Here is a 13,395-nt window from a genome sequence, read left to right as displayed (position 1 = left end):
ATTGCAATTTTGTGAAAAAATCCAGAACCGTTTCAGAAACAATCACACACTGCATCATTTTTTTTTTGTTTCCCATTCCTAGTATACTGACTACAACTTTTTAAATGTCTGTAAATCAACGCATTACGCAACAATAAACAATTCAAACAGTAGTGTGTTAAACTGATGTCACATGACATTGCATGCCAGTGGTGTCCAGTTATCATCTTAGTAAATAATTAATCAATCATAATAATTTTGCATTAATAATACTATTTTCAATTAAATTTAGTGTAAAAATGTAACTTTTGGCAATCTGATCAAATAATGTCCAAATTAGGCCAGGTATACACTAACCCGTTTAAGTCTGAAAACTAATTTTGTTTTGTAACGTCACTGTTTTCCAAAGTATGTGGTTATGGAGAGTGTTTTCGAAAGTCTTCATTTTTGGTGAAGGAAAATGGCATTCCAGTATGGATGAGAAGTGCAAATGAAGCAAAATTAATGTATTTTTTTTAAACGTAAACGTATTCGTTTGGATGTGGCTTAGAATCAAAATAAAGATAGCGGCTACATACATGTATGTAATTACTTAACACTTTGCTTTTACCAGGTCAAGCCAAATGTGTTGCATTGTAGGATACAGTATTCCATGCATGTGTGCTTTATTTAGTAGGTATTACATGCATAGGCTTACATAAGATTTGCATACTGCACATACAGTATACAGTACATTATACTGTATATACTGCAGCATTAGTAAGAATAATATGTTAGTATACCTTTCCAAACATAGCCACATACACGCTTAAGAAAGATGAGATAAACATGAACTTTAGATTTCTGCAAGCATGCACGTTGCTGTCATGTTTTGTCTTAGAATCCCCTGTAGAACAGAATTAATATGCATTGAACTGATTTTCCATCTATATCTTCTAAATGAAGTTGAAAAAAAGCATGTTATTAACAGATTTTAGTACTAACAGATGCTCAGGGACAGACTTTGGCATTATTAGTATTTTTACTCTGGAAGTGGATGTGCTGATTCACATTTTCAGCTGTATCTTTCTCCATAAGGACTAACCTATTCTGTATCTGGTTCAAAGCTTTTCATATCAGTGCACAAACACTTGAATGAACGACAGGTAATGGGAGTCATGTCACTAAAGCCAACAAAGAAATTGTCCATTTCTGTGCCAAATGACCTTAAATAGTAGGTCATAAGCTCAGTTTACCAACCAAATTGTACAGATGTGAAAAATAACAGGCAGAGGTCCAGAATTCGGTGCAAAATCACACACGTAAAGTGTTTAAAAGGAGCCATTTAGTTAAAATGCCCTTACTTCTTTTGAACAGCATTCATTCAGAGCATAGCTATTCAGTTTAACTCAGGGATATATTACTTATAGGCACATAGTAATTCTTCCAGCAGATGAAAGAGATCTGAGTAATGTGGAGGGCAGCACTGGGATCGTTTACATTAAGGATCAGTTGGCGTTGTGGCACACCAATGGACGAGAGACAACAAAACACGCTATGACATCTTGGGGGGGGGTCATGGTCATCCCCAGGAAAAAGCACTCCTAACCTGACAGCGGACTACTGTCAATATCACAGAAAGACATTACGTAATTCAGTGAGAACACATGCAGCAACTCAAGAAAAGAGCCAATCAGAATGCAGGATGCAATGCCGGGAGCCGCATGCACACACAGTTCACAACAATCGAAACACATTGGAAAATGTGCAGTGAGAGAATTAAGAAAGATCATACCTTGCGGAGACTTCACCATATGTGCGAACCCTTGGGGAAGAAAACGAAAGTGATAGAAAGAAAGAGAGAACACTTGAAAACACCAATACCAACATTGTTCAGGTATTGAGACCACTCATGGTTTGCTGGAAGACAAACCATGGCTATCACACTAAAGCTGAAGCTTTCTGAAATAAAAAAGCTTCACATATAGAAAAAGAGCTTGACAATATTTCTATTTCCCTACTGTAAATGCATTACTGCAGTATTGCTTTTTATCAACAGATTGTGTCATTAGGCACTTTCACACATGCAGCCTTAGCAATAAATTTATAAGCAATTTTCCATTTAGAGGTCAACAGGACCTGTTGTCGTAAATCAGTAAATCAGAGTTGTAACACTGAATGTAAAGTCGAGTTTGAGTCAATCACAATGCCAGTGTTCAGAATAGAATACTTAATAGCTTTCAACTTAATGAAAGCTGTGCTGTACACTATATTAATCCTACTTTTTTTAAAAATAGTAAGTGAAACAGCAGGCATTGATCCATGATAAATGTTTCAAGCGTGCTACAATGTTGTCACGTGATCACACTACGTTTGTCACATGACCTCATCATCACATTACATGTGTAATTCAGCGAGTGCTGTCTAGTTATTAGGTGTGTTAGACTTAATGTAATGCTGCGCAGACCGATTGGTGCCTTCCTTGAAGCAGTGCATGTCGGTTAGAAATTTTGTCCGACTTGAGATGGCGTCATCACCATGTCACTGTGATGTATGCCATCAAAGTACTGTGAGAATGGTTTGATAGCGGCCATCTTGCTCAGCCGCTGCAGTTTCTCCAAAGCAGCTGCACGAGCTCTGAATGACAACACAGCTTATTCGCGATTGGCCAGACTCACAACGTGACGCGGTGACACGTGTTTCATGGGCTGCATTTGCATTTGCATACTTCACATTCTACTCTTACAACTTCTGCTGTATCAATATAATGTGGTGGTGATGTAGGGGGCTAAAGCACAATACGTGGTAATCAGAAGGTTGCTAGTTCGATCCCCACAGCCACCACCATTGTGTCCTTGAGCATGGCACTTAAATCCAGGTTGCTCCGGGGGAACTGTCTCTGTAATTAGTGCACTGTAAGTCACTTTGGATAAAAGCGTCTGCCAAATTCATAAATGTAAATGTAAAATCAATATATGGCAGAAATAACTGACTTTTTTTATTATTAAAATAATATAGGCTTTTATTGGACTTTCTTCTTGTACACAGCTGGCACTATATTAAGCAGCACATAACCTTTTCAAATGAACAATGATTCTGATTATTTTATGAAACATCGCGCAATCTTCCATGACTGGTATAGGTTCAGCACGCGCCGGTAAGCGCAAAGTGTCCTGCTTGAAGGCTCTCTTTTCAACCCCTCCCCCCACTGCAACCAGCAAATCTTGCCGATTGGTAAATTGAGATGCAGTTCAAGTCGAACACACCTATTCTCTCAGAAATGAAAAAGCTTATATTGCATTTTTAATCAAATTTTGTATAAAAATGGTTCAACTTTAATAATGAGATGATAATTAGTCAAGAAAGAGATTTCATGGTTGGTATTACTTTCGGTGTCATACAGGATTCTATTTCCCCGAACAATCCTATCCATACCCCTTGGACCCCAAGTATTTAATGGGTACTTTATATAGTGCCTGATTAGAAAACCTAAAAATCACCTTATGATTCATTTTAATGTCATTTGAATACATGTAAATATGACAATAAATGTCATGTAAATTATATGTCAAATATCATAATATATAATCAGAGCTATAATAAAATTAATGGTTTTGTTTTTGCCGTAGCTTGCAAGCTAAAGGTTAGCCTACTAGCTTATCATGCTGCTAGCTGATTAGCCTGCTAGTTTAGAACTTTTGCAAGTTACTACACTACCACTATTTATTATTTGTATACAGAAATGGAAATGGACAACTGGAAATGCTTTTTTTAAGGATAACCAGAAATGCTAACTTAATTCCTGAGAACGAGATATCCCAATAACTACATACGTTTTTGAGCGATTACAAAAGGCCAGTGTTAATTTTCAACCCATTTTTTTATTTTAGTCATAACTTTTGTGTTTTGACGGAAATGTTGTTTAAATGTAGTAAAAATTTTATCATGTCATATTCATTCATTTTAGTTCATTTTACTCTGACTAAAATGGTTTATCGTTTTAGTCAACACAAATAACATATATTGGTTGATGATAATGTGCAAAATGACAAATATATATATATATATATATATATATATATATATATATATATACACTACCAGTCAAAAGTTTTGAAACACTCATTTTTTATTATAATTTTTATTTTTTTATTTTATTTTTTTCTTCACATTTTGGAATAACATAAATGGAACTATGGGAATTATGTGACTAAACAAAATCCAAAATAAATCAAAACTGTGTTATATTTTAGCATCTTCAAAGTAGTCACCCTTTGCCTAGAATTTGCAGACATGTACTCTTGACATTTTCTCAAACAACTTCTTGAGGTATCACCCTGGGATGCTTCTTAAACAGTATTGAAGGAGTTCCCTTCTATGTTGGGCACTTATTGGCTGCTTTTCTTTATTATTTGGTCCAAGTCATCAAAATGTTATTTTTAATTTACATTTCAGTTTTATAATGAAATAATTGAATATGGTAGCACAATTATATTTTTGTCTACAAAACTAATTTCAAACATTTAAGCATACGCATTCAGATCAAAAGATTTTTAAGATCATGAGAAACATTTCAGTCAAGAGTTTCAAAACTTTTGACCAATAGTGTATATAAAACTGTAACAGACTAAACTTTCATATATTTGGAAACATTTATAAACTACTTGCATTTATTTAAACATGCAAACATCAAATTGACCCTACAAATAAATCATCTTTATATACATTAATATTAATTAATTGTAATGGTTTATTAATATATATATATATATATATATATATATATATATATATATATATATATATATATATATATATTAATGGTAAAATACAGCTGACTGAAAATATTTTAATAGTTGAAAATCCTAATCCTCGCATTTCTTGGGTGTTTTATTTAAATTGGGTTTAAAAATGGGGTACATGCACCTGGGCACATGGTATTTGAAGTCCTGCATGAAAACATGAATTTTGCAGCATTAATCGATTATTTGATCACCAAACGGAAACTGATATTTTTAACAATATTTTGTTTGCGATACGTGAATGGACGAAACATGAAAACTGCTTGTGTGAATAACAATATTGTACTGTTACAGTTAACTTAACAGGTTTCATGTGTGAAAGTGACGATTAAGTGAAATTAACATTATTGTAATTCTCCTCAAGAGCTTCATCTGTGAGTTTATATATAAATAAGTTTCAGCTTAAGACTGAGCCAGAACTTACCAGGAGTTTGGTTGACAGCTTTTGAGAAGATGGCACAAAGGGGAAGCAAGACAGAAAGAGTTCAACTGTTAGACACCCTTGTTCACTTTGCATGGAGGCTGTCATGCAAAAGTTTTACTAAGCTGTAAACAGACTGATTTGTCATGCAAGGGTGCTGTCCCTGTGCATGCCTGCTCAAAGATAACCCTGTGGAAGGAAAAGTCTGTAACATCTGTTCCATTGTTTCACAGAAACAGATAGACATTAATGTTTTAAAATCACCCCATCACATTGAGAATATGGCTACAGAGATATTGTACATGTAGTGTCCAGAATGCCACAGTGTTCCTCACATACTCTGGATGAGGCCATAAATCCAAGCAGGTTACTAAACCAGCTGTCCGCTGTGGACCACGTGGATTTAAGAGGTTGTGAGGTTTGTGCATTTCTGGACATGTCAATGACCCCAAGAATTACTCTCACTGAAGATTCCCTGTGTTTGTCTTTGTGTGTGTGTTAGTGTGTGTATGTGTGCGTTCGTGCGTGCGTGTGTGTGTGTGTGTGTGTGTGTGTGTGTGTGAATTATTGACAGATTTTTTTTTTTTTCTAAATGGTCCCATTTCAATGAATGCACACTGATTGCAAGAGAATTACAAAATAACATCCCAGTTTAAATCTCTGAATCATGCTAAAGAATCTAGCCATTATACTATCTCTCCACTATATTATCAAGCAATTCAAATGATTTCTTTACTGACTTTACTGAGCTATGTGGAGCTTTCAATGGAACAAGATTAAAGTGTTTTCAAAGATGCAGTTGTTAAAAAACAAAAAGAGCTGATTTAAGATAAGCATACAGACTGGATGATAAACTTTAGGACTTTAAATGGAGGTGGTTGTCAACAGGGTTTTGCTTTAATACCAAAATACATTTTTACATTGGACATCAAGTGGCCCCCCAACTCAGTACCAACATTTTTTTTATACAAAAGGAAGCAAATGTGCTTGCTAAAAATATAATAAAAAATTACTTAAAATACATTAAAAATGCTGTGAATCGGTGCTAAAACAAATCAAATTTTATGCTGCCTACACATACAAATCAAAATTATCGTTAATACGAGAATTGCTGGCTTCATGGAAGTTGCACAGGAACGCCCCACTCAAATTGCTAATTACCACTGGGAACCTGGGAGATGGTTTTAATACCCAAGTTAGCGAGTTGGGATGGCCCATAACCTTTCAACTTTGTGGAGAGGAGGACAGTTTCAGCAATGAATGGAAATGTATATATATATATATATATATATATATATATTTATTTTAAATACAGCTAGCTTGTTAGCTGTCAACATGACCGCATGGGAAGTCGATATGTTGCTACCAGATGTACCCGTACCCTGACATCAACCCCATTTTGCCTAGTTTCTGAAAAGAACCATATCCCATATGTGTTTACTTTTTCCTATAGAAAGCAGCCTCGGGAAGTTGACATTAACTATAGTGAGCATGATTCGGAGGTAGCTTTTCCCCATAAGATTACACATTTACTCTACTGACGGTTAGGTTGATGGTTGGGGTTTGGGTGTAGATTTAATAAAATATGCATTCCTGTTGACTGTATTACAAAACTGACAACAAAAAAACAACTCATTTAATAACTCTGTGGACACTTCACCCAGAAACTGGAGCTCCCACATGCCCATATAGGTCCATATTGTACATTTTTTACACAAAGCGCATGTATTAGACAAAAAATTCCATTATTTCCTACAAGCAGGCTAGATTTCCAACCGCAAAGCACCCGAATGTGACATACTCACAGTTACGTCTTTTGAAGTGGGAAGTAGGATCTTCCAACATGCATGTGAAGGAAGCATTTATTTTTGCCTCAGGGCCTGTGAAAATGTTGCCAGGGCAATATGTAAAAGAAAAATCTGAGCTAAAAGCCCGGTTGGGCTAGCGTAACAAAAAAAATCCTAATTGTCATGTCCATTTGTGAGTTTGAATCACTTTTTTTTTTTTTTTTTTTTTAATCTTTCCTGTCTCTTTCCTGTCATCCCTTAAGGGTTGGAACGAGAGTGGACGATCAGTTTATTTGGTGCAATAATAGCTGGTCTGCCTTGCTTATTACATTTACAAAAGGCTTTTAGGACATATTTGTCAAGCTTTTAAAATGTACTTGCTGGGGTTCTTGCCTTAAAGCACTTTTGGTAAATTTAATTAACAGACAGTCTGATGTTTCATGCCTTTATGTAATTTTTGTGCAGCTGATAAACAAAAAAGTGCATTGTGTCTTTTTTAGTTGTCTGCCAAGAATTACATGAGTAAAGGCTGGCGGTATGGCGTGTATAATGGTGCGATAGTAGAAATGTGTAATGCTATATTATATATAGAACTGTTTTACAGTTTAATATATAACACAACGGTTTAAAATGTGACTCGTCCAATCAGAATTTAGCATCCATTTTTAAATATTACTTTGAATGTTTTGAGACTTTTGTTTTTTTTAATGCAAGTTTAACATAATATATGAAGCTGTTTTTGCACAGATGCCAGACTTTTTTGTTATGAATAATCTTTTTGAAATGCATCCATCAAGTTCCAAATAAAAAGAAAACATAATCAAATGAGATGAGTTATGGTTCATTTGTAAATTTGTAAACAAATATTTAATTCACTTAATTTTGCAAAGAAGAAGAAAAAAAAAAAAAAAGAAAACATGGTTATTTAACATACAAAAAAGTTTTTTATGTGAAATCCCAGCAAAAAGTAACTACTGTATATAATGAAATATATTATTACTGTCAAATAAAATTACTAATTTTGTGATATAAGATTTTGGTTGAACACGAGTCATATTATATTAAGTAGCTCAGCTATGGCTCACATGTGCAGAACACCCAACCCATGACATATGAACAAAATGGCTGTCTTCAGTGTTAAATAAAATTGTGGAAAGAGTGCTGAAATGGATTTCCAGACAGTGTCACTTTGGCTGGTTACTTGAAGCGTTGAGAGAGAGAGAAAGAGGCTTTATCGCCTTCACGTGACCATATCCCTCTTGATGACATGCTGCTCAGCTTTAATCCTGTGCTCCATTTTTCATCCCTAAACTCAAATCCCAACATTTCCCTGGTCTGGGTCAAGAGACACAAATGCCCACTGCGTCTGAATCAGGTTGCAAGTCCTTTCCCTCTTTTTTTATTGACCTACTTTGATAGTAAGATTATTATAACTGTCATATTTCCATGTATATTTATTAATCCTCACAGCTAAGCCTGCAGCGATTGTTTTGACATTCTGTTCAGTTTGCATGCTTTTTCTCTTTAATTGCTTTTTATCATGAGAAAACCATGTAGCTTAAGTGAAGAAAATGAGCTGTAGTTAATCACAAGAAAACATTTTTAATTTTCAATAAAAGCATCATTATTAAGTGACTACACTACAATGCCTCACAAATAAACTAGCAGAGATTAAAGGAAAAGTTCACCCCAAAATGAACATTCTCATAATTTACTCACCCTTACAGTTATGTTGTTCCAAACCCATTTTCTGTTGTTTTTTTACTGTGGAAAATTAACCTCCTGGTAATTTAATTACATTTCCCCACGTGGCTGCTGTGTGCATTTTTCATTTCCCTTTTTGATTTGTAACTAGCAGCACCTAATAAACAAGCAAAAAAAAAAAAAAAAGCTTTTCTAGAGCAAACAGTTTTCCTAAAAATGTATGTCCACATATGTGGACAGCAGGACTAAGTTCTGAAATTTGAACTATAGAAAGACAGATTATTATGTTACCAGGAGTGTTTGTTAATCATGTTTTTGAGACGTTACAGACATTACAGCTGTAATATCTGTAACGTCCAGCATCATCCAATCACTGCCAACCATGTTAAAATAAAACAGATGAGTCAGAGTTAAAAGTTATTCAAATTAACTAACATGTTTTTTTCTACTTTTGAGGAAATGCGGTGCCAGTGTCCAATATGTCGACATCATGTTTATCAGCATGCTGACGCATGAAAAAATAATTTTTAAAAGTGCCATATGAAACGAAACTAGAGACTCTACTCTTTACAACCAAACAGGTTTCAATGAAAATTTTAAAGAGATTTCTTACCAGAGGCACTTTTGCTGGCGCCGCATCTGTAGGAGTGCTTCAAGGAAATTGATGGCATGCTGTTGTGTCACGTGACACGGTGTAGCAGAAGTTAACCCTTTAAATAACAGTCTAGAGCAGGGCTACTCAACTTCGGAAAGGTCAGGGGCCGCAAAGCTGGATCCATTTACCCTCGAGGGCCACACTCTTACGGGATAGTTCACCTAAAAATTAAAATTCTCTCATCATTTACTCACCTTCATGCCAACCCAGATGTATATAACTTTCTTCTGCTGAAGACAAATGATGATTATTTAGAAAAACAATATCTCAGCTCTGTTGATGAAACAGATCAATAGTTAGGTCCTTAGCTTTTTTACTATAAATCTCCACTTTCAATTTCAGATGTGAAAGTGAAATGAAACATGCGTGACATGTGGCATACAGATGTGAAAGTGGAGATTTATAGTAAAAAAGGACATTGACCTGTTTCTCACCCACACCTGTCATATAACTTCTTAAGACATAGATTTAACCACTGGAGTCATATGGATTGCTTTATGCTGCCTTTATGTGCTTTTTAGAGCTTCAAAGTTCTGGCCACCATTCACTTGCATTGTATGGACCAACAAAGCTGAGATATTCTTCTAAAAAAATCTTCATTTATGTTCTGCAGGAGAAAGAAAGTCATACACATCTGGGATGTCATGAAGGTGAGTAAATGAAGAGGGAATTTTCAGTTTTGGGTCAACTATACCTTTTAGTGATTATTTTAAACATAAGGGGTGTAACAGTTCGATTTTCTGATATAGATCAGTTCTGTTGTCACTGTGATTGTCCACTAACAAACACCATGAGTGTTCAACATCACATTCATCATAGATGTGTTCAAAAACAAGAGCTATATATCCAAAATTAGCAACAAAAGTCCTTCGTGACAAGTCATAAAGATTTGTTCACCCCTTAGTGTTTTGCGCTGAAGTAGATTACTAAAAAGCATTTGCGTGAAGGCGTCTCAACACCGTTGAGACAGACCGCCGCTCTCATAACATCAGCCATGCTCAGATAGTATTTGTTGTTTTTTATTTATTTATTTTTAACATCCTCTCGCAGTTGAATTCCCTCTCTAATGTGATTCAGCAATGTAGGAAACTAGCATAAGTCCTCATGAAAATGGACACCTCACAATGAATACAGATTTCATAGGCTGCTGATAAATATATTTCTGATGATGATATCATAATGCTGGTCACAAAAGATTGCTTGAGGGCCGCATGTAGCGCTGGTCTAGAGTCTTGTGAACAGTATTCAGTTGGTTTTATTCATTTAAATTATGCGTTGCGTTTAGCGAAGCCAAAATACAAAGTCCACGCATGTGGACGCGGAGTCGCGAGGTTAAAGGAGAAATCATTTGAAGAATTTTTACACTGTTCTTTCCATGCTACAACAGTTCATAGAGACCACATCTGTCAAGCTTCAAAATAGAAAACAAACATAAAAACACCATACATGTCGTATGGATGATTTTTACATGCATACAAGTTGAATAGACTATTTTTATGGTGCTTTTTAGGCATGTCATAAAATATTGATATATCGATTATTGATTGGCACCAGGGGCAGACTGGCCATCGGGAGAATGTTGTACGTAACACGGAGGCTTGAATGCTAGAGGCACTAAAACAACAATGACTTTTATCCACTTTCACTCAAATCATGAATAAAACGGCAGATTATCAGTTCAAAAACACTTTTCGCTGTTCCTCACACAATGCTGTCTTGTGACATCTAAACCATTTGCTATAGTGCATGACTCATTTTAACATTTGCATTACATAGCCAACTACATTTACAATCTTGTTTAAGTGGGATCAGATTGAGCGGTAGCTCAACTGATAGCATATGCGATACAAAGGACCGGGGTACGAGTCCTGAAGAGCACGCGAGTCGACACGTGAACTGAAAGTTTCATAGAAGCACCACAAAATGACGTGGTTGCTTCAAAAAAAAAAAAATTCATCTCACATTCGCTTTTTATGACACTATCAGTTAGGTTTAGGTTTTAGGTTTAGGGTAGGGAGGTCGGTTTTGTTGATTTAAATCTTGATAGAACATTAACCTTAAAAACCTTATCTATTCGGGAGAACATTTCACTCGCTTTTAGCGCCACACAGTGGACATTTCACTTTGGAACTGCCCCGAGACATGTAATAAACCACATAATTTTATTTAGCAAAAATGTTGCCACAGTCCCGCAATGTTTGTTGCATGGGAGAAAGCACTCACGAGTTGCGATGACAAAGTACCCAGCCACTTAAATAAATAATAATAATAATCAAATATAGCTTTAAAGAAAGTTAGTAATGTTTTTGGTTTTGTGAATTGTTTTCTGAGGTTTGCTACCAAACATTGCTCTTGAGCAGATGGATGAATTCAATAAAATTCATAATTAATATTTACTCAGATTCTATTGTATTTATTATCATTATTATGATCATTATCATTGCTGGTTTTAAAGTTGTTGTTATAAATATATATATTTGCAACATGAATGATTTTTTAGATTTCATAACTGTCCAATCTGTAGAAGTAGCAGGCTTTTAGAATGAAGTTTAGGACAAAATCTGTCAGTGTTTCTAACTTCGTGCTCATAGTTTTGAATGAATACATCACATTTAGTCTGGCGGTCACATTCACAAATATTTCAATGTATCCGAAGCTCAAATCCGATCCAGAATTCTGCCTCTGCAGATGGTTGGAACTCCACACAGCTTCTGTGCAACACTCCATTTGAGATGACTGACCTCTGGTCTGTCATCTGTCATTTGTTGGATGCAGTGAAAAGGCTGCTTCAGTCCAGTAAGATGAAAGAAAATTATCTGCGAAAATGTAATGAGTTCTTTTCAAATTTAAATAAAATTGTAAGGAGTAAAAAGAAATATTTTTTCTTTGGAAAGGTAATTAAGTACAAATATGTAGTTCATATTGCACTTGAGTAAAGTACAAATCCCAAAAAATAATACTTAAGTATAATACTTAAGTATTTTTCTCAATTACTTTACACCCCTGCAGATGTGCAACCCCTTTTAATTTACCCTGCTGCTCACACTTTACCAAATTTGTTTTGAGAAATATGTTTGAAAAGACAGACTATTGTGCAAAAGGGAGCTCTATTTATATCTGACAAAATCCCGATTTCCACAAAAATAAATAAATAAATAAATAACATTATGGTTTGAAACAACATAAAGTTGAGTAAATGATTCATTTATGGGTGAATTATCCTTTAAATAGACAGACGCTTAGTAAGTGATGCATCTAAAATCCAATAAGCACGAAAATACATTTATCAAACAGGATTCACTGTTATATTTAATCGCTGGAATTCACAGTAAAATGTGTGTGTTTGTTATGTGATCTCAAGGCCTAAATGCTGCAGCACAGTTTGCCAGCGATCCCTCTGATCCACATCGTCAGGGCTGACTGAGCATGTTTTTAATGGCTAAGCGCATATTGTTTTAATCTGCCCACAGTTTAAGACAGATTTTCTGCATGATAATAATGACGGTTGTGCTCCTACTGGCGTGGCGTGGCGGGCCCATCTAGCTCTTTCATACACACTGAGGTATGTGGTTTCCTTTGCCATCTGCATGCTCTGAGGGTCGCAAGCCTGTTGCAATGTAGCTGCCTGTCTGCGTGCAAACAATCGCAGGTTGGACAGATTGCCCAGCCCTGTTGCAAAGAACAGCATATCTGGTCACCAACATATGTTGTGTTTTGAATGCATGGGATGCTGGTGTAGCCACCAGGCTTTGTCTCTAGCAAGACTATCTTGTTCATTTAGCTTCTCCAGTAAGACTTGGCAAAAGTAGGTTGAACATTTTGCTGCTGAAATCAGTCTCTGCTGAAAGAAATTCGAATCATGGACCCCCAGCAGCCAAAGCTTGAAGTGTTGTTGAATGTATTTACTTAGTTTACTAATTTAAACTATGATTTGTACTACACATAATAACTAATACTGGCATTATATTCATGTTGTTTAGCCAGAGGGGAACTGGCCTCCACAGTGAGCCTGGTTTCTCCCAAGGTTATTTTTCTCCATTAACCAACATCTTTTGGAGTTTTGTGTTG

At 35.5% G+C, this 13,395-nt stretch overlaps 1 protein-coding gene across 1 annotated transcript in view; it reads right to left on the bottom strand.

Moving 5' to 3' along the window:
* LOC127410426 (neurexin-3b) overlaps nucleotides 1-13,395 on the bottom strand; it is a 491,153-nt gene that overhangs the window by 467,202 nt on the left and 10,556 nt on the right. The window contains exons 3-4 of the mRNA XM_051645685.1: nucleotides 5,185-5,202; nucleotides 1,754-1,783 (exon numbers count right to left, since the gene is read on the bottom strand). Of these exons, the coding sequence (XP_051501645.1) occupies nucleotides 1,754-1,783; nucleotides 5,185-5,202 (48 nt within the window). The remainder of the gene's footprint in view (nucleotides 1-1,753; nucleotides 1,784-5,184; nucleotides 5,203-13,395) is intronic.

Source organism: Myxocyprinus asiaticus, chromosome 19, assembly GCF_019703515.2.
Source record: "Myxocyprinus asiaticus isolate MX2 ecotype Aquarium Trade chromosome 19, UBuf_Myxa_2, whole genome shotgun sequence".
In the NCBI taxonomy this organism is placed as follows: Eukaryota; Metazoa; Chordata; class Actinopteri; order Cypriniformes; family Catostomidae; genus Myxocyprinus; species Myxocyprinus asiaticus.
The sequence above is the reverse complement of the archived record's forward strand: the minus strand, read 5'-3'. Positions and strand labels throughout refer to the sequence as shown.